Genomic DNA, 22286 nt, shown 5'->3' on the forward strand with positions numbered 1-22286 from the left:
AGACAGGGCGTACAGCCTCCCACCCGGTATACTAGCGCCAGGAACCAGATCTATCTGACAGTCGTAGATCCTATGCGGTGGAAGCGATTTTATTAAAAAGATTTGCAACATCCATTGAAGTATCCATGCCGCAGGATTTTCAAGACCTGCTGCTGGTCGTTAAGACGGGCTCCTGATTGAAAAGCCCCTGCAGGAGGACTGAATTCCTTTTCTCCTGACACACAAGTTAAAAATTCCCCCCCCCAAAAAAAATTCTTTTGGGATGTTGCGAATCTTTTTAATAAAATCGACCTTGGAATTTCTGAAAGCATATGTGATTAAAACGTGATTGCTTTGGCCTGGATTTTAAATATTTTTGTCGCTCTACGCATTATTCTTGTCCTGATGATGACCGCAACTTCTAACAGTGGTTGAAACGCTGTCGACGTATCTGTGGCTCATAAATTGTAGTGGACACATGAGTTTTGTATATGTTGTACCTTTCTCTGGAACATATTTATTGTTTGCCACATGTTTGGTTTTGTTTGTATGTTATGTATTGTTGTATAAACCAGCCCTTATTCTTTTGAGCGCACTATTTATAATAAATTTGTGATAACCTTTTTAATTCCTTGTTGATAGTTTTCTATTTTTTCTGTGTCTCCCTGCCTTTTATTCCTTCTTTTTCTCTTTTTTCTTTATTTTCCTGACTTTTTTCATAAATTGAAATTTATGGTCTTTGACATTGTGATTTATTATTTTTCTCCTGAACTGTTGTTTGGATTACCTATTTACTGCCCCTGGTTCAGGTTGGTGGGTTGCCTCTGTGGTTGTGAAGTAGGCTGTAGCAGGAGGTCATCTGCACCGATATCCTTTTGATCTTGGGGCAGTAATAATTGTAGAGAAAGTGTGATGGTAATCTGAGATCTGCCTGGACAGACAGTGAGGCAGACCTCCATTAAATGTTTGCCATTATGAGACGTAAAGTAAGGCGATTTGCCAATATATATTAAATTATATTCCTCTGTTTCATCAATGATAGGATGTTGGTGCTTAGAGTGTGATTTTTCGGGACATGCAGGGTGGACTAAGGATCCTTCTGTTCCACTGATTAGCAGTGTGTACCACAGCTTGATATCACTTGCGGTTTATTGCCTCACAGAACAGAGCCCCCTATCTCTTTGTATGCCTCTCTACCTGGCAAACCTTGAATTCTGTAAAGGTGTGACTCTAGTTAAGTATATTCTCTCACAGCCAACAGAAATTGGGGGGCATCCCATACTCTCCCAACACACCCCCCCAACTCTCCAGCATACCACAGTGTAGAGCAAGTTTAATCAGGAAGTAACCCACCATACATTATCTACACAAAGTTGGTGAACCACAGCTTGAATTGACTGTCAAAATACATTTATTGCTGACAAAACATCTACTGCCCTTATAAGTATAATGCCTTTTGCACCATTTTAAACACCATCACTCTCTTTCTCTGCCTCCTTTGTTTTCTACTTGCCTCCTCACATTTCTTTTTGTTTTACCACTTGCTTACCTCCGCCTTTCTTTTCCTACCATTTCCCTTCCTCCTAGTGCAAAAACTCGACCTCTGTTTCCCCACCGTTGATCCTTCAACCAGTGTTCTTTTTTTGTGCCCTCATATCAGTTTGATTTGTTACCCAACATCCTCCATCCATCCATCTGCCATGCCTCGGCACACCCACCTCCAAATGACTTATGTGGTGTGTTCACTGTGCATTTACTCACTCCTACCCTTTGCAAGGCTGAGGTAATCATGTTTGTCAAACTGAGAATTCTACACTTGTTGATACATCAGAACGATCCCAAGTGAAGCAAAAAACAGAATTGTTATACAAGAGGCCTGTGCAAATGTAGTATTAATATGCAGAGCAAATTATGCATCTCTGAAATCATGAAATATTGGGAAAACAGCGACTAAGACAGAATTATCTGTTTCATTACAAGTGTCAAGTATGATAAACGTTCTCTGTATATTGCAATCAAGTGCTATTGGAGCAACGTGTTTCCCGTGCTCACCTGTTTTCAGTTGCCTTTTCAGGACCCTGCAAAGAGCCAGAGAGACGGCAGACTTCCTGAAAGCTTTTCCACCAAAAGTATAATGGATCCTGCCTTTACCAAAATATTAACGTTGAAAGTGTTTGATAATGCATAGATATTCCTAATAAAATGCTATAATATGCATGCATATAGATTGCAATGTTATTAGAAATAAGTGGTCAAAATATCTGGTATTGCAAAATGTATTGTACACGGCGAGGGTTGCTTTTACTATTTGGCAAAGTAAAGAGCGTAAACTGACTGTATCCAGTCACTGGTTTGTTGCTGCCAGCAGCACATTTCTTCAGTTTATATAGCTGAGATTACTGACGTGTTGTGCTACGGATGCGCTGGTTTGGGGAGAACCAAGTGTTTGTGGGAGAGGCAGTTTTATTTAAACTTGTCATTTAATCTCCTGGTGCTTAACCACCATTACGTCCTGTAACTGAAACAGTATAATAAAACATACAGGGGCGTAGCTTCAGAGGGAGTGTTACATCCCGGTTGCATCTACACCAGCTCTGGAGCACACAAACGACTATGCCACACAAGGAGCTCGGTAGCACACATCTTTATTCTTCAGCATACAACTGATAACTGGATGCATTGCGTCACAAACTTTGACTTCACCCAGACACACCCCAACTGATTTTGTAATTTTCTAAAGAGTCTGCGGAGGACCACAAGTGTCCTAATGCACATGATCATCCGACTCTACATCCCCCACTCTGTTAAATAAAAACTATGGATAACATAAATACATTAGAGTTCCTCAATGAGTTGAGGTGCTCGCACCAGTCTTCCAGATTGAGTTGTATGAGGTGAAGAAGTTATATACTGTCATCTGACATTGTATATGTAGACTTAAATGCTTTACTCAGGCACTCACTCGTAGAGTCTGGAGCTGACAAACATCGAGGCAGATGCTTGAAATGTGACAAGTTTCTCGTAATGGACTTTTCGGGACTTTGAGTGATCACCATATGGCCTTTGCTTGTCACAACTCTTAATGGATCAGCATCAAACGGAGCAGCAGTCTTGCATTTCTGTTTGCATTGTAGGAGTACTCATGAATACTGCCATGTGTATATATATGCCTACATATATTTATTGTTTTAGCACCATGGTAGAATTCTACCTTTTATTTACTATGTTGGTGCTCATAACCAAATACATCTGTTTCTGTATAATGGTTGTTGCAGCACATGTATTTTATACTAGAATGACGCTGGTTCAATAAATGCTGATTAAAAACGTCCCCAGGGTTTATTCTGTCTTTCTCTCTGCGACCGAGTGAGCACGATTGACTGAGCAAAAAGTACTGTACTGTTTCCACGATCCCTGAGGGGTCCGGGTTGTCATGTTCGATAGTGTCCAGAAACTTCGCTCCTTGGTAAGATTGTGGAGCTTCTAGTGGCACTTTAAGCTAGCTGGTCTACAGACTAACATATCCTTGGGGTGTCTGGAATCAGTCTGGACACCAATCTTAGTTTTTGTTACCTCAACACACAGATACTATATAGATTTGTAGGAACTACAGAACAATAGCACAACTGGCTGTGATCTCTAAATATGACCAGTGTTCCTCTGCCATGGCAGTCTAGACTATACCCTCGATCTAGTGAACTGGCGTGTAACTTGTCAGGCTCCAAGTGAGGGCTCTTCAGGTTTAAATCGAAGCCATATGTAACATCAGTATACATATCTGCAACTACTTACCTCCTTGTGAAAATCGTATTGTGTATAACAGTCCGGTTGTAGTAGAGTAGCTCTGCATCTACTTTGGTCAGTGTTTCTGAAGGCTTGTAGTCTATACATGTCTCACAGTAGAGAAAACTGATCTGTTCAACTTTAATACAAATGCTCTTCATAAACCTTGAGGTAAACTGTGATCGCTTCGCATATTTTTCCTATTGAATTAATGATTGGTCAGCGCAATATATTTAAATGTATCAGATTGAAAATAGACCACTTTTCCCCTTGCTGTTACATAATATTTTGTATGTAATACTTCATTGAGCCTTCTTTAAATTGAGAAATGGGTAATATACAAAAGGATTGAAAATATGTGAACCTGAATAATTTTTACTAAAGGTGCCAATTAACCGCTGGCTTTTAACAAGCTGGATATATATATATATATATATATATATATATATATATATATATATATATATATATATATATATATATATATATATATATATATATATATCCATACGATATAAGGATATTGCAAGTCACCAAGGAGTTCCTTTATAAGATTATGGCACTCTGAGGTGACTTATCCTTATCATGTATGCCTGGGGGTATTTTATCCCATATAATACATGGTCACACCATCACCTTTTCCACAAGCAATGGCATAGATATTTCATATGTGAAAGAGCAAGCATGTTTGAACATGAAGGATCAAAATAAAACCTCTAGTGGAAAATTAAACCCATCAAAAATCTGTTGGTTAACAGTTTAATATGTCAGTTTTTTGCTTTTACAAAAAATGAAGACTGCACTAGCTCTGAATGTGCAGAAACATGCAGAAAGATTCTTGCTGTTCTCTAAGGAGTGCAAAAATAAACATGTTCTCTTTGCTTGTCATTGTAAGCTAAAAAATAGAGCAGAAGAAAGAAAATCATGTTTTGTTTTCTTTGCTTTGAACAGCTGCTCTAATTATGCTCCATGATCTGACCTGCCTTTCACCTTGGGTGCTAGATCTGGCAGCAGGCATTGTGGTGTCAGAACTCAATTTACAATAGTTGTCTTTTCTTAATAATCAAGGACTGGGCGTGCAACAAGTCTCTGATTATAAAGAAATTAGATACTAGCATATATACAGGGATTAGAGAATCTCATATACTATATATGTATATATCGTTTTTATTTCAATCACATGCCTCAAAAATTAAACGCCGAAAATATGTTTAACTAGAGATGGTTTTCAAAGAAGCATTTTTTCAGCGCTGCCTTGCATTTTATTATTATTTGTGAAGGAGACTAGAGAAGAACACAAACTAACCAAGAATTTATCACAGGCAACTACAGTTCCTCTAAAAACACTTTATAGTATAAACTTTCAAAAGGACTCCAAGTAATATAAATAACAGGAGTGTAAACTTTATGTACATTTTTCTAAAAGCGCCCTTTGCTCCAGATTTGCAACTGAAGAGAAATGAACTATTGGGTGTGTGAGAAAAATGTTCACATAAGTGCAAAGGGAGCAAATGGGCGAAGTGACTGGCCAGTATGTTGTAGTGGGCTGAAACAAAATGTGAATGACAGGCCAAGAGACTCGTGGATGAAGTCCAATGAGCAAAAAGCCCCTCTATGTATGTCTGTATGTTATGTATGATTTGCTTGGTGAAAAGCAATAGTGTGGTAAGACATCTAATGTTCTCTCAATGGCCAGATGTAAAAAAATTACAAATAGGAGCTGGAGGCGAGGTAGGTTTAGGTGAACATTTACACTGTGGAAGAGGTTTCAAAATTTAGAACGTTTGAATATTTTTTTCATGTCTGAAATAGCGCCCAGCCTCTGAAAATGTACTTTTTTCCTGTTTACCTAGTTAGTTTGATTTCAAAGTGAGTGGTGTTCTCGTTCTGTGTACGGTCAGGGCACAGTCACTGGCAACAGTAAGCACTTGTCCTAAACTCAACTTTTTATCTCGGTTAGGCTGCACCGACTTAAGCACCAGTCCAAATATAGCGGAGTCCTTACATAAACTTGACATCTGAGGGCAGGTTCTGAGAAAATATTTCCTAAAAAGCAAAAATCCTTTCTGGCTGATTTACCAAGAGGCTTTTTAGGAAATGCATGTTGACGAACGTGCCATCGATTGAACCTGTAAATGCCTTATTTTGATAGGAGAAGAGGTACGTTTGTCGATAACGGTTGCAGCTTCCAGCTGACCTCTGTAAAAATAATAATAATAATATCCATTATATAGAATGTGTAAAACGCATAGAAGGACTAGGGATTGAACATTTACTTCACAGGCGTAAAGAGGTCAAATCTAACAAGAACACCCACAATTTGTTGTTTTTTGGCATGATTGAAGCATGTAGGGTGCTTTTACATCTCTGTAACGCCACTGCCCTGCTTGCTACTCTCCCAAAATCTGATATACGCCCATATAATGTCACCATCCTCATCACAAAATGAGTTGACACAGGCACAAAGGAGTTAGATGACATTACTCTTTCTGAAAGTTCTTCTTTGGCTTCCCTTGATGTTAGAATGCATTTTAAAAATACCTTTATCACTCCCAAGTATTTCGCATTTCCCCAACTAGCTACCTTAAGATAAACTTTGAATCACAGGAGTTGAAAGAAACACTAGAAGCAGGTTCCCTTATAGTAACACGAAGTTAATGATTGCGAAGACAATCTTTCGGCAAAAAAACAATTAGCAGATGTATTTTTATCGTTCCACACTTTGACTGTGGCTTGTTGATTACGAAAACGATTTGCTAAATCCAGTAGGTAGTAGTTTATTGGTTTATATCGTTTGTTAAAGCCTGCCTGCAAATGTTTTGTTTATTGAGATCCCACTGATAGGCATTGTAGACACCGGTTTTGGTGTTTGGTAACCTCCTGGCAAAACCAGAGAGGAAATGCACTGCATTAGTTCTTGTAACACACGTTTGGAGGATTTGCATGCTATTTTGCAAACCTGTGAATATTTGCAAAAGTGTGAGTAGTATTTAGCTGTGTGTAGAATAAAATAACCTTTTTTTTAATTATTATCATTAAGTATAAGCTCTTGGTGGATTGATAGTGTCATTGTCTCTCATCAATTTGTAGCAGACACTGCCTTGCCGAGTAAACATTTCACTGCCCTAGGTATCTTGAGGGTCAAGTGGTGAAGGGTTGTAATCGAAGTTAAGTTTTCTCCCAGTTGTCACACAATTAAATAGCTTCCTTGCTGAAGAACTAGAACTTTGACAAAGTGACATTTCGATAACCGTTTTTTACAAGCAGATGAATAAAGAGAATAATGTGTAGGGGCTTCTTTGGGAATACTGTGTTAAGTCTCCCTTCTGTTGGCTGTGCGGCATTCATTGTCCATCATGTCAAAACATACAGTACCTATATATTAATAGAAACATGTTCCTATTTGTTCTGTGTTCCTTACATGGATAACCTCGCATCCATTCTTTACCAACTTTGAAAGACAATGGACAATCAGCTCTTAGAAACCTAGACCTGATCGAAATAAACCAGCGACAGAGACTTAACAATTGTATGATCCCTTTGAGCCAGTGGACCTATAAGACATGCATGTGGTTCTATTTAAGAACATTTTTCATTGAGTTTTAAGCCACTATCTGAGCTGCAAAACCTTTGTTAATTAGCCTTGAACCATATTTTCAGCACTACATTGGGCCCGTCCATCTATCCAATCTCCATGTGTGCTAAATTGTCAGACTATTTCTTGTGAGAGCAGGTCGTTTTTTCTGTTTATTCTCAGTGGCCTCAAAGGGAGTTTCAATTTATAAATTGCAGTGCAAGTGGGCTTTTATATTTTTGCTTAAATTAAGACTCTAAAAGGTTTGCAGCTCTTGTTTTATTAATGATTGTCAGTAGTCCAGCACTGAAGCCTGTATTCCTATGGTGTATTTATGTGACTATATATTGACATGATTACACCAGTAATTGCATATCTGAATGTTGGAGGGGAAGTTTAGCTCGTGAGTGGGGAGGCCACTAATTAGCCATGCATATGTAATGCCGCTTTCATGGAGGCTTGCAGAGGTGTGATCTAGCTTCTTAAACATTGTGTTGACAATACACTAGCGACTGAGGCCTAGTTTGGTCAGGCTGTTCATCAGTACCTCTTTGCCTAGTGGGTTTGAAGGCCTATGAGATACTCCATTTTCATTGTGTTGCTGATTCTTGTTTATCACAGGAATAAGTATTTGTTTCAACTGCAGGGATAGTTATTCAAATGACTAGTGCTCCCACTAAATTCCTTCACCTAACATTATCTCAGAGGCCCTGGGCTGGACTGGTCTTTCCACTGCTCGGTGGAATAGTCTGCAACTAAGATTAGTACCAGAAGGAATACTCTAGTTCGTTATGGAGAGGGTATTGGCAAAGGCTGTCCAGTTTTTGTTGTTTTAAATAATTAGTTCCATTTTGTATTTGAGGCTTGCCCGTTCTGATCAAGTGTAACTGTGATTTGTATTGTTTACATATCTTTTCTGTAGTTCAAACCGATTTTAAATGGATTAGGGATTTGTCATTATAACATTTAAAGTACACTTTTGTTTTGAAAATGTGTTGGGGGCAGTTTGACTTTAAAGTCCAATTAAGGTTACCAAGCAAGGGCTGAGTGTGCAACACCGATGGCAGCCATGTTTGTGTAGTAACTGCTCATGGCGTTAGGATTTTTTTTAAATTCTTACAGGAGTCATCACATCAGTGCATTTTAAATGAACCATTAACAAATTAACATAGTGAAAAAATTGTGCTTATATAGTGTTTGTGTGCATTCCAATTGAAAGACTGTGCATTGTGTTTTGTTAGTAGCACCAATACATACTGTATTTCCAAAATAAATTAACAGTGGTCATGTTGTTGGATTCCCCTGTACCCATTATTAAAATGGGCACATTTTTATTGTCTAGTGAAAACCAGGATTTTTTTCAATGGTCTTCAAGGTGTGGTACCAGTTGAAAAAAGAGCACGCTTACATGCACAAAATGCGTTCTTGAAACTGTCAAACAAAAATTATATTTCTGCTTCATTTCATTTTGATGTGTCCTGCTTGTGGGAGTTGGCGTAACTGTAGAGATAGAATAAAAAAATAAAACCTGCTTAAATGTGAAAACATTCTGTAAGCCGGGGCTCAATGATATTGCACAATCATCCAAAACACAAGGACAAAAGAGCCTTGACCTACCTGGCAAGAAGTCAGTTGCTTGTAACATTGCACATGAGGGACATGGCTGCACTCGGAGCACTGAACTCAGCCACTCTAAAGGCATCTGGCAGTAGTCTACTTTTCCTGTGAATTTATTGGAAAAAAGTTAAATCAGTGATGGGATTTTGCAGAACTGTAAATCATACAACATTGAAATGCTGACAATGTAATGGAGGCTTCTAGTATTTAGTGGTGGGAACCATGTTGGGCTTTTGAATACTTGCTTGCCTTTGCGCTGTGTGATAATATTGCTGAAGGGTCATGTTTTGGGTAAGATGTAGATTTGATATGTGAAGGTTTTATCTAAAATGGTTCTTGGATCCACTTATTGAATATTCGCTTAGTTGTTTATAGTCAAGAAGAACCTTGATATAACGGCACCTGATTGGAATTTAAGGAAACAAGATAAAGAAACGAGAAGAGAATAGGAAATCAATAGGTTAAGAATTGAACAATATTTTCCCATCTCTCATTTATTGATCTAATGCTGCTGTTAAGTTTCATGAGTGATCTAATAGCTTACTTTTTTTTCTCCATCTCTCAGGGTGATTTTACGTGGAACAGCATGTCAGGACGTAGTGTTCGCCTGAAGTCAGTCCCCATACAAAGTCTGTCTGAACTGGAGCGTGCTCGACTGCAGGAAGTTGCTATTTATCGGCTCCAGCAGGATTACGACCTTGGTTGTCAAATCACCATTCCCAAAGGTAGGAATCAAGTTTAATTTAGCGTGTACAACAGTGACACTTTACATAATACACTTTATAGAGAAAACAATCTGTATTGAAATGTGTATAGCACTACAGAATGCAACATTCCTTCGTCTTAAAACCAATGCTACTGTGTGCATCATGGAAATACTTCATTAAAGAATAGTTTGACAACCTGAAGAAATTTACCGCATAAAGTATACATCATGTTATATTACTAGATATTGTAGTGCCTACTGAATAACCAAGGTGAATGATACATTCTGAGATTTGCACTAATATATTTGATTATATTAAGTGGCAAGGTAATTATTTTTCCTGTGCTTTTCTGGTGAACATATTTTGATGTGGTGCTTTTCTTTGGCAGAACTGTATGGTTAACTGAGCATAGTGCATTCGATGTTAATTGCTGTGCCTAAAATGCACAGGAAAAGAATTCTCATAAAAAATTTAATTGGTTTAGAATGTGAAACTCATTAAAAGTATAGTGTTTTCAGATTGTGTTAAAGTAGAAAACTTTTACCTTTGGTGTGGTGCCAACATTCCACACTTTTTGTTTGTTACATATATATAACAGTATACATATAGGGAACTTGAAAATAGTTTGAGGGATCACGTTCCAATGGTCAATCAATTTAAAATATTTCATAAATATGTGGCAATTAGTGAGTGCTAGTAAGGCTATATAAAATCAATTCCAATAAATTGTTGAAATCCCCCTGTAAATGAATTGGGTATCATAAAAAGAATCCTTATCTAATATAATTCTATGACCCCATAGGTAAATTGAGCAAAATATTAAATAGCTTTTCTAATCCTTTGACTTAGATTGTCAAGGAAGGCATGCAGGTGTTAGATTTGAATCATAGCAGGGCCAAAGTTGATCAATACGTGCGGTTTATTTGGGTAATAACATATTTTATACACATGCCAACACGCAATTTAATTAATTGTGCTATTCAAATAGTGAAGTAAGTGTTCCGCTCCTTCTTTGAGCGGATTTTAAATATTAAAGCCCTATAGTTGAAGGTTTACCCAACTCTCTATATTTAGTCAATCATCCTTGCAAGGGTGGGAGGTTGGGTCTGCCAGGATTCAAACCTATGATCTTTACGGTGCTGATCTCACTGAAATATTTTGCTGGCTTAAGAAAGACGCGCTCAAGAAAGAAAGTACATTATTTTGGCGAAGTTAACTTCATCATTATTTTTGCTGTATTTGCTGCTCCTTTTTTAGGTCTCGTGGCGTTGAACAGCGCGAAGCGCTGTCTCGCCAGAGATCTATTGTTACGGAGTCTACTTCCCAGGAGACAGCACCTGGCCGCGCGCATTTCATCTCCAAGGAGGTGATTTGAGCGGGCCGCGAACGCGCTCGCTGTGGCCAGCTGCTGTCTCCTGGGAAGCTCCAACACGACACACGCATGCGCATACACAGAGACACACAAGCGCCCATGCACGCACACATACATACAGAGAACCCTCCCACCCTCGCCGTCGCACACATACACACACACGCGCACACACAGACACACGCGCGCACACATCCCCCTCACACCCCACTCACCAGGTTCTTCTCGAGTGCGCCTCAGCAGCCAGCGGGTCATTCTGGGCAACAGGCGGGGGCCGCGGGGCTCTCCACGAGCACGGGAGCCCCGCTAGCTGAGACGCAAATCTTCCGGCGGGCACAGGCTCCCGTCTGCTTCCTGTATTTGTCCGGCCCCGCCCCCGTCCCAACAAAGGTTGCCTGGCTTCCTGTTTGCTTGTTGTTTATTACATGAGATAATGTAGCTGCGTTTTTTTTATTCAAATAAAAATAGTTTAATAGTTATGTCTCTTAAACTCCGAAAACATCACATGTTGGATAAATCTGTAGAAACACGGCTTAACAAGTAACTTAATTGTGGATCTTGTTTTATTTGCTTGATGCATGCGTTGTAGGCACAGTCGCGTCACTGTCATGGCAGCCCACTGGAGCAGGTTGTTGCACATGGGTAAAGTGAGCTGTGCATAGGAAGAGTGCTGTTCTGCGGCTGTCATCTGAGGGGTCGCGCGCTGTTGCGGGCATCTACCTCTCTGTGCACGCTGTACACAGGAGTAGTACAGAGACAGTCGGCGATCGCCTGAGCCCCATTGCAGTTTGAATCGCCAGCTGTGTGCTTGAGTCTGTGGTCCTGATGCTGCCAGAAGCGATGGAGCAGGCGGTGCTGAGGGGCTTTCCCATCACAGCAGAAAGACAGCAGCTCAAGCAAAACCCAGACGCCGCCGCTGCTGCAGGTACTATATATAACACAACAGTCATCTTAGCTCGGGAGTCTATATCTAAATCCAAGGCACCTGGAGGGAGGCAGTATGTCAGAGAGGATAGGGAAGGTTTGTAAAGGCCAGTATCCTTTAGCCTACAAGCTTATGTTCTACATTTCAGCAGACTTGTAAAAAAAAAAATGCGTTGCCTCTTTTGGTTATAAATGTCATGTTGATTTCTGTTAATATTCTTGTAGTTCGTGTTGAAGGCGTTTTGCTTGCTGCTGTTGCCTATTTCATCATTACTTTGGTTACATACATGCAAATAGATAGGATACAGTTTGACACTTAAGTCTTCTACGAGGAGAGTTACAAACATTCAGTGTTTGATTGTACAGCGAAAGGTTTCTGAAATAGATATTTCTCTGAAATCTGATATAAAATAATTATACTAAAGTGACTGAAAATATAATGGTTTCGCCAGAAAGATCGTTTGGTCAGTTTATTTGATTCTCTGAGGGGTGTATATTTGGAGGCAAGATGTCCGAACCATTATAGTGCCCCCTTATTCCCATCAATCAAATGAGAGCTAGTGACGTGGGTAACAGTTCATTGCCATCTACTGCTGATATAGTCCTGCAAATATTTAATATGGGTGATATAATATCACAACGTATTAAATAGATACTCCGTGGATAAAGGAATGTATTCCGGGTTTCACTCAGTAATGTAAAACATTCAAAGAAACAAAAACTTTAGTGGTTGGGTAAAAACAAATCTTCTTATAGTCGCCAAGACTGCAACACAATAGTTTTACACGCAGGGCTTGACTATAGCGTTCTAGTTTATTTCAAAACAACTTATAAATCTTAAACTTAAATCTTGACAGTGCGTAAGTATGCAGGGAGATGGGCCAGACCAGTGCCCCTGGAGAGGAAATAGGCACTCTTTCATACAAAGTTCCTGCCTCTCGCCGAGATGTTATGTATATTTTACAGATTATGTTCAGTGTATTTTATTGTGACGAAAATACAAGAACAGAAGTGAAATATTAACATCTTTTTGTGACATTTGTATTAAAGTTTGAAACATTGAGAGAACATATTTGAACCAGTTGTTGTCGAATGGTTGCACAGATTGATGCTGTGGTGGTGCTGAGTGATGCTGAGGGATGCTGTAGTGCTGCTGAGTGATGCTGTGGTGGTGCTGCTGAGTGATGCTGTGGTGGCGCTGAGTAAAACATTAATGCAAAGCATTGTCATTTACAATGCCAGTAACTCAAACTTTAATGCTGCGAGACCTATTGCATTGTAAATGCTTGTCTTTTAAAAGCTTGCTGTCACAGTGAATGTATAGAGACTAATTTGTCATGCTAGGTACATTAAAAGTTGTTACAAAGAAGTTGTACCTTTAATTCCCCTATGCATGCTGCTTCTGACACAGTGAAGCTATCACCTGCACATGTTGTGCTATTCATTCTATCTATTCTGTAAACACTTTCCATAAAACATGTCTCAACAGAGTGTTACTGAAAGTATAGCCCACCTTTTGTTTTGTAGGAAACAAACAATAGAAAAAACCTGATGCCTGTAGTTCTAATGAAAAGCTGCTTGAGAGGTGTGGTGAACAAAGTAAAGGGGCAGGTGGAAGAGACAGGGGACTGAGGACCCGGGGAGGCTATCTGTCTGGTGGACTTACATAGATTGAGAATGACTGCATCATGAAAGAGTTCAGGAGGAAGAAATAACTTGAAAGCCCATTCTCATCGCTATTGTGGTAAATTAAGATGCAGGTTAGCAAATAATATAGGTGAAGCAGGATGAAGTTTATTCACAAGGTAGGAGTCTCAGGCTACATGTAAAGATGGTAGTAAGGAAGCACCACCGGGTGCAGTATCCCTGCTGCTCAGCCCACACATTCCAACTGACATTCACTCAACCAGGCACACATCAGTATTCTAATTACATCACAGTCTCTCTGGCTAGGTAGAAGGGGCCATAACACTTAGGGGAGATTGCATGGCATAGAAATGAAGATGCCACACAAGGTGACTAAGAGGAACATGAAATGGTGGCAGGGTGATGAGGAGCACATGGTGATAGACAGATGTAAAAAAGGAAAAATACAAGAGGGTGGTGGTTTTGACGAGGGCCACATTGAAAAAGAGGGAGAAGGTGGGGCGTACGAAAGAGAGAAAATAGAATGTATAGGTGAAGAAGGGTAGGGCAGTTGGGAATAAAGAGGCTCACACATAGAGCCAGCAGATGAAAATTCTAGTGTCCTATGCCAAAATGTGATTGACAAAGTGTCAAGTAAATAGTTGATCTAGGTTTGTTTCAGCTGGGATGGGATTACACCAAACAGATCATTGTTGCATACTCAAGTACAAGGTGCACTGGACTAAGGTTTGACATCAGCAATACATCAATTACAGGAAAGCACATTCGGCCCCCACAAGAATCACAGAGTAGTAGATTTGCCAATCAAAAAGGTTTATTAACAGATTGATAACATTGCAAATTCAAATTGATTATAAATCAGTAATCATATCATTGTATTAGTTTAGTTTTTATAACGCAAAGAGATTCAAATAGTGAATGCAAAGGCAAATTGTTTGAAGTTGTTATAGGTAAATCAAGTAAGTTTAGTTTCCTATGATGGGAAGTTCCCTGCTATACTAAGCGAAGGAGATGAAGGAATGTGGAAACAGCAGACTTTTTCAGGAAATAAAGCCTCTACAAGCAGAAAAAATAGATTCAATAAGGTTAATGAGAAAGGAATTGCTCAGGACTATAACTCTTTGAGCAGGATCTAAATGAGGTATCTAGTCTCAAGACAGTGGGAAGGGGCATCTGAATCTAACTAGCTCAGCAAGGCTCAATTGAAACATCAAATTCCCACAGTTTGCAACAGTGTCCACAGTTCTTAGGGAGAGGTAACCAATCAGATTCAGACACTTCCTAAGGACACAACTACACCCTTCTTACCAGCCATCACACAGTGGAAGTTTAAAAGGATAATACATCAAGGTCAGCTTGTCCCAGACACAGGTGTGGAACTACTATTCACTCTCTATGAAACACATGCTGGTATTCGGTTCTCACAGAAATCAAAACATTTGCAACATTTAATTATCGCACTCCTGTATAGTGGTACCTGAAAAGAGAGAAAAGAGAGAGAAAAAAACTCAACGGCCAAAAGCACATTTTCAATGTTAGCATGAGTCATTTGGACTTAGGCCTATATTAAATATGGTTAATTTAAGGTGTACTTATGCTAGCTATAGTCAGTCTTAATATGAAAATCACAGTATGAGCATGCATATACGTAGCTCAGGTTGATGTATTTATCAACCAAGATAATAATTGTGATAGAGCATCACCAGGTTGGTCGAAGTAATCAAGTTATTTAAAGGTGCAGACTCGAAGCCCACTGCATCCGTATTGTTACAGCTGTGCAATCAAAACCGGACCCTAAAAAGGATAAAGAAGGGAAAGAAAAAAGCAAGTTAAATATTGCCCCACCTTCTTTGACATCAAATTGCACTTCATTTTAAGTGGATGTGCGTATAATAAGGCAAACTCCTGTCTTTTACAGTGTAGAAGAGACCATACATTACCCCTTGCTGTATGTCATTGCAGGGCAGAAGCACAATCTGAATGATAGTTGAATAGACCAGTGAATGAAGAGGGCAGATCCAAAACTTTGCTTCATGCCAAGTAGCAATCACTCTCCAGAAGGCCCATATTAAAGCACTATAAGTCATTGTATGTTCATTAAGCCTATGGATAGTTGGATAGACCATGCTGGCCTACATTTGGGATGACCCTTTCAGAAAAACAGAATGCTGGGCTACCCTTGGGAAGGGATACGAAAAAGACGTGCAGAACTGGAACAAACTGCCCATTGACTTACTGGGTAGGATTGCACTGCACAACATGATTCTACTCCAGAAGCTACACAATATATTCTAAAACTACCAATACAGATTCCCCAAACCCATTTTTGATCGGATATGATCGGGCATGATCATTTGTGATCAACTTCTGTGGGTGAATCAGCCTCCCCTGATTTCTTGTCCTGGGAACAAGGGAGACCCAGCTTTGCTATCTGAGTGAGACTTGGTCGAGAAAATAAATATAATGAAACCTCTTACTTATGGGTCCCTAGTTCCGGGTACTCTTCCACCACAAGCGACTGTGCAAGATTGAAGTAGACTGTTGACAGAAGGTGCTCCGCTGCATACAATGGGATAGCAGGCTTTTACAGGAAGCAGCATTTTTGTATGGAACCTATATGGCACAGGCAGCACGATTAAAGGCATTTAAGGCCTTGTATCACATTGGGATTTCCAAATTAAGGAACATAAGAGTTATAGATTCTGTGAAGTCCTTTTTCACATGACAAGTGGAAAACAAGCTGCATAAGTCTTAGTTTTTGATACTTCCAGTTGAGGCATGCACTTGATGTTTATCCACCCTAATTGTTGACGCTTCCAGAGTATTATCCCGAGAGGCCCTTTTAACTATGCAAAGTCTGTATAAAGGTGAGATTTTTAAAGTATGCTGTTATTATTGGTAACTCCCCAAAAGACCTGAGCTCAGTGGTAGGAGAACCTAGATTCCTTACATGAAGCTGATTGGAGGGATGCAATAGTTACACCACATAATCTTGCCATATCAGCCAGGTTGACACGAGAGCACTAGGGCCTAGTTCAAATGTAGGCAGCTCTGGAAAATGGGAAAAGCACAATCCTTGGGCTGTACGAGATGACTGACTGGAATAGGAACCTTAATCCATATGATATGGAAACACCCATTGATTGAAGTATTTTGGAATAAAGTTATTCATAAAGTTATTCATACATTAGCCACTGTACTGGGGAATGCAATTGATTTTTTTTCACCCAAGCTTATACTTATGGTAATACTGGAGAAGATTGAGAGGTCTAGGGTGAGCTAGTTTTTGTGGGCCCAGCAGCATTGCTTGCAGAAAGGGATAAAGCGAGATGTGATGTTGGACGCCACCAGTAACAATGCAGAATGGCTACATAGTATGGAATTATGCCCAAAAAGAGAACAGCCAATTTATCAACCTAGAGATGCCCAAACAAACACAAAGATGAAATCACTTATAGCTGGGCCCAACATAAGGGCTTTTGGGTCAACTATGTTTGTTTAACAAAGAAAATGACATACACGGGTATGTAACAGCTTTTGAATTACTCTTGATTGAATGCGTGACAATCATATCTGTCAGCTGCACTTGTGTTTTTTAAACTAATATAAGGAATTACATTTTAAAAGATGGTGGTATTTCCACTGACAGACCTTTGATGCCAAAATTGAAGAACGAGGCGCACATTTGCAAAAGTAATCACTCTGAATTCTTTGTAAAATGCCGTATCCACATTCCTACTCACTAGACTACTGAACTGAAACACTTTGTTTATTTAGACCATGGTCTTTAAACACTACGAGAACCACAATAATAAAAAACAATCCATGCATTAAAAATTCCTTACAGTAAAATTCATGACAAAGGTACAGAATCCAAATTCATTCCCCAATAGCAGCAATTTTATTTAACCCAATAAACCCATATGTAGTTATAATTAAATAAATAGCAGTAAGATTTATTAAAATACATTTAAATATTTTTATTAATACAATATCCACTTCCTTTCCACCATTGCAACTACATTTCAACTCAGTTCAATGCTATGTATCTTTGTCTAAAATATTTTGCCTAAGCTACGTGGGGGAATCTAAAAGAAGAAGAGCGATAGAATTGCTAAACCCCCTTCAATCTGTCCCTCAAAGGTTTTTATGCTTTTCGTATAGTTCCCCAAAGCGATGGCTATATCAAGATTTGTTATTTCTACTAGCATATCCATAGCTTGTGCTCTTGACCTTATTCCGTATTTTACGAAAATCAGGCACAAAAACAATTTCCTCAATGCTAAAACCGGAAGGCAATCTACCAATATATGCAGGATATAATTTTTAGTTCCAAAGCCACATTTGCAGATTCCATCAGCATATGACATTTCAGCCTTTGTTCTCCCCTCCATTAGCCACGGGTTAATTCCAATTCGTACTCTTAGTAGTTCACACCTAAGCTCATAGTTTGGCAAGTTGTCCAGGTACGGATACCATGATTCTTTTACCCATGAGTGTCTTATCTCGGTCACTGATTTTTTTCGTTCTCAGGTATACCAAGTCATTCTTCCTTGACTGTTCCTGACCTTGGGATCTAAGTGAGCCCTTGGTAAATTCTAACTCCGGTGTGTGCTGAGTTAGATTCACATTTAGTGTCTCCGCTATGGTTAAGATCTTCTTTTTTACCTCCCATGCCCACTTTAAGCTACTACTTCGGATCTCCTCCCTACACCATTGTGAGACCTTCTTCACACCCCCGGGATCCTGGCATTTCCAAAATCTTAGCAGTGACATTTGGATCTGCATGTTCCAAGCTGTTTTTCCTGTCTCCATTCTTACAGCCTGCATCATAGCAGAGCTTGGTAGAGACAATAGGTTTTTTAGGATCTTCCCTTCTTCCTGGTCCCATCTGCATTTGCCACTTAGGTTCAGGACTTTTGCCCCGTACAAAACCTGCAGGGGTATCATGGAACCATATGCTTTTAGCATCGTCTATGGGACATTTCTCCATATTCCTTATTACATTTTTTCAGCCCACAGATTGAAGAGAGAGTTTTTGCTTTTTGGGCTTCAATGTGGGTACACCATTTAAGGGCACTGTCGAACCAGAGACCCGAATATTTGTTTTCTTTTACAATCTCCAGTTTTGTTTGCCCTAAAAACCAGCTACATTTTTTTTCTCTTTTTCCAAAGCATTAAATCTTCGTTTTATTCATATTTCCAACTAATATTTCTTTCTCACAATAGTCTCTAAAAACATTTAATTTCCTTTCAAGCCCAAGCTTTGTTTGATCGAGTATCACAAGGTCATCTGCATATAAAAGACATGCCACTTTATTTCCGCTCATTCTAGGGTTTGCACTTTTTTCCACTTCTAATACTTCGGGTAGGTCGGCCAAGAATAAAGCAAATAATAGAGGAGCCAAAATGCAGCCTTGGCTCAGCCCGTTCCCTACCACTATTTTCTATGTTAGTGCCCCTTGTGTATCCTTAATTACCTGGGCCCAGTTTCTGTGTGTAGTTCCTTTAAGATGACCAGTAATCCCTCCGGTATTCCATACTTAATCAGGCATTCCCAAAGACACTTGCAATCCACTGAGTCAAATGCTGCCCAGAAGTCAACGATACAACAATATAATTTCCCATTCTGCTCTTTTGATTTCCGGGCAAGTGCCCAAAGGGCAAAGCAGTGGTCTATGGTGGAATGGCCTTCTTTATCTCCCACCTGTTTTAAAGGTATAATCAAGTACTGTTCCACCCAAGCTTTGAGCCTTCCTAGTATTATTTCCGCGAAGATCTTTTCACCAATATCTATCAGATGTATTAATCTGTAGTTCTTTGGGGTATGCATATCGCCTTTCTTATGCACCGGTCTGATTATTGCTCCTTTCCAATTGTTTGGGATCTTCCCAGATTCTAAGATTACTTGAAACTTTAATGAGAAGAATTCTGCCAACCAATTCAGCTGTGATTTTATTATCAGGGCTGGGAGATTGTCTGATCCTGCTGCTCTAGTTATATTCAGGGTTTTTATTGTAAGTTTTACATTTGAGGGTACGAAATCTGCTTTGAGCTCTTCTACTAGCCCGATCCACTCCTGAGACTCCTTAACAACTGATTCTCTTCCCGGTCTATACAATTCCAGAAGGTATTCCACCCACGCCGCTTCTTCCACCACACAATTCATTGAGGCGGCCGGGGGTTCTGCTGCTGACTGTACCAGCTTCCAGAACTGGCGTAAGTTCTGTCTCGATTTGTCTCCAGTAGTTTTGCCCAGCAAGAATCTTTGTAAGATCTTTTTGCACTCCTTATTAACATATTATATTCTTCTCTTAATTGTGCAAGTTTATCTGCCCTTTCCTGTTCGTATTTTACCATTAATCTACCTGCTTCTCCTTACCTCCTTATTCTTTTTTAGGCAATCCTCAGTGAACCACTTTCCATGACTCTGTTACATTTTGATGTCTCTTTACGTTTTTTTTATCCTTTCTAAGTTCTACTTGGAGGCTTTGAACCACTTGTTCTAATTTGTCCACATACCAGTCTAGTCCCTGCCCTCTCTCCTTTACCAGATCGAAGTTGTTGTAATCTTTCCAGCCTCACTAGACTAAATGTATAATAAATGTAGGAGAATGCATCTAGCGAATTATGTTGAGCTTTAGTTGATAAATGCATGTTGACTCGCACAACTTCCAGTACAGTACTTTGCCCATAAGCTTCATAATAGAAATTCCCCTCAAAGAGCTCAGATATAAGGCATTACTAAGTTAATGGAACATTGAAACATTGTAACTCTTGAGTATCACCAAAAATAGTTAATAACCTTTCTTTCATTTACATCATAGAACGTGGCCATAGCATTCAAAGTCATTACTGTCTTATTTTGCAACTGACCTGACCGTACTACTTCAGCAACTACAGCTAACTCGCCCCTTGTGCAGTGCCCCACATAGAGACTTATGCTGCTAATCTTTATAAACACTGTGACGTCACTGAGCTTGTTTTGATAGAATTGCTGTTTATCAGAATTCTAGTCTAATTTCTAGTCTGACCCTTTTCAATCCATTAAATTCACAGATTTTTCAATTAGTACTTGATGTTCAACGACACAATGTGGTGAAGAGTGCATTGTATTATTTTGTAGTTAATTAAATGAACTTCACAAACCTGCCACAATCCTCCTCCATTGATATAATGCTGGCTATCACCATAATACACAACCCATTCCCCGATGAACTCTACTGGCAATGGATATCATTCAGAAATGATTTTCATACATAAAAGGAGCTGACCTTTTAATATTGACCACTTACTCTCAATTTTTGTTCAGCTTTCTCTAATTGAATATTTCTGCCATCTGCAATGTGCGATTTTTTTCCTACAGATATCTACTTGGCATAGTATTGTAGACGTTCAGATAACTAGCAACGTTGTATTCCTCTTCAACTTACTTTAACAAATAGGTCACAACCGTAAATGTAGTCCTCCCCAGACCCTGTCCAAGAACTATATTGATATACTTTGTGGAGGTCCCCCTCAACTGAGATTCTATGTTCAGATGCCAAAGCGCTTGTAATGAGTATGGGTAAAATCCCTTTAGGGTGGAAGAAATCCACATGCTTCAATGACGGGTATCCTCCTCTACCGCCTTAATCTCTTTAGCCCATCTTTTCACTTTCTCATTGTCTGGGTGAAACCGACTCAATGACCTTTCTCGCTGCTTTTTCTAAATCCTTATCATTGATGGGCCAAGCAGTAGAAAACACAGACTTGAATGGCATGTGGTCAAGCAGCAGCTATTATGTGTCGAATGCTCAGGAATTTCAGCTATAAATGTAAGTGGTTGTGTCATGGAATAATAATTTCTCATATGGTACTCTCCCTTCGTCAAGAATTCAAACGTTCCTCTCTTCTTTAGGCCTTGCCTTTCACCATCATTCGGTGGATATGATTGACCGCAGTTTTCTGCCTACAAGGGCTATCTGCTGCAAAACTGACCATTCACCTACTTTTATTTTTATATTTGTTCTGTTTATTGATGATCTGTTCTTAATGCGTTCTAAATTCAAGAACAACATGTGATTATCTTCATTCAAAATGATGACCCTAATCCAGTTGTGTATTGTTAGCTTCCACTCTAGAAAAATATGCGTGGTAGGGACTTGTTCAATTGTTTTTCTTGTTTTATGAATCTATACATTTAAAGTTGTGAATAGACATTTCCTGCCGTTATGCTCACTTTGTGTTGAATGTGGGCTTAAACAAGAAAAGCGTGAGAGATAAAAGAGGAATCACTAACACAGAAATGATGATGCAAGGGCAAATTATTTTGGGCTCAGGAAATTTGTTGGCAAATAAGTCAATAGATTTGTCATCACTGCCTGAAGAACACAAATAGCTGAATTGGAAGGCAAACAGGGAAGAGTCAGACGGTTGTCAGGATGCACATGGTAATGTTAAACAAAGACATGCAAACCCAGCGGGTTCAAGGATTCTCATGGGTCTGGTCACTGTTGACCTGCAGCAAAACTAACACTTGTTTCACTCATTTTCCCATGCTATGGAAGACTACATTTCTGTGGAAAAAAAAATGTTTGCCCTACTATTGATTTCCTCTCACTAACGATCCTCTTACATCAGACTCATTGGTAATTTAGCTATTTCACCCGTGTCTCAATTTACGTTTTCATAATCACATCAAACC

The 22286-nt window shown here is 39.3% G+C and overlaps 1 protein-coding gene across 1 annotated transcript in view; it reads left to right on the plus strand.

Annotated features, from left to right (window-relative positions):
- The window catches only part of ARHGAP6 (Rho GTPase activating protein 6), a 790107-nt gene that overhangs the window by 51475 nt on the left and 716346 nt on the right, over positions 1 to 22286 (plus strand). Inside the window, exon 2 of the mRNA XM_078657678.1 lies at positions 9519 to 9678. Within this exon, the coding sequence (XP_078513804.1) occupies positions 9540 to 9678 (139 nt within the window). The 5' untranslated portion in view covers positions 9519 to 9539. The remainder of the gene's footprint in view (positions 1 to 9518; positions 9679 to 22286) is intronic.

Source organism: Lissotriton helveticus, chromosome 8, assembly GCF_964261635.1.
Source record: "Lissotriton helveticus chromosome 8, aLisHel1.1, whole genome shotgun sequence".
In the NCBI taxonomy this organism is placed as follows: domain Eukaryota; kingdom Metazoa; phylum Chordata; class Amphibia; order Caudata; family Salamandridae; genus Lissotriton; species Lissotriton helveticus.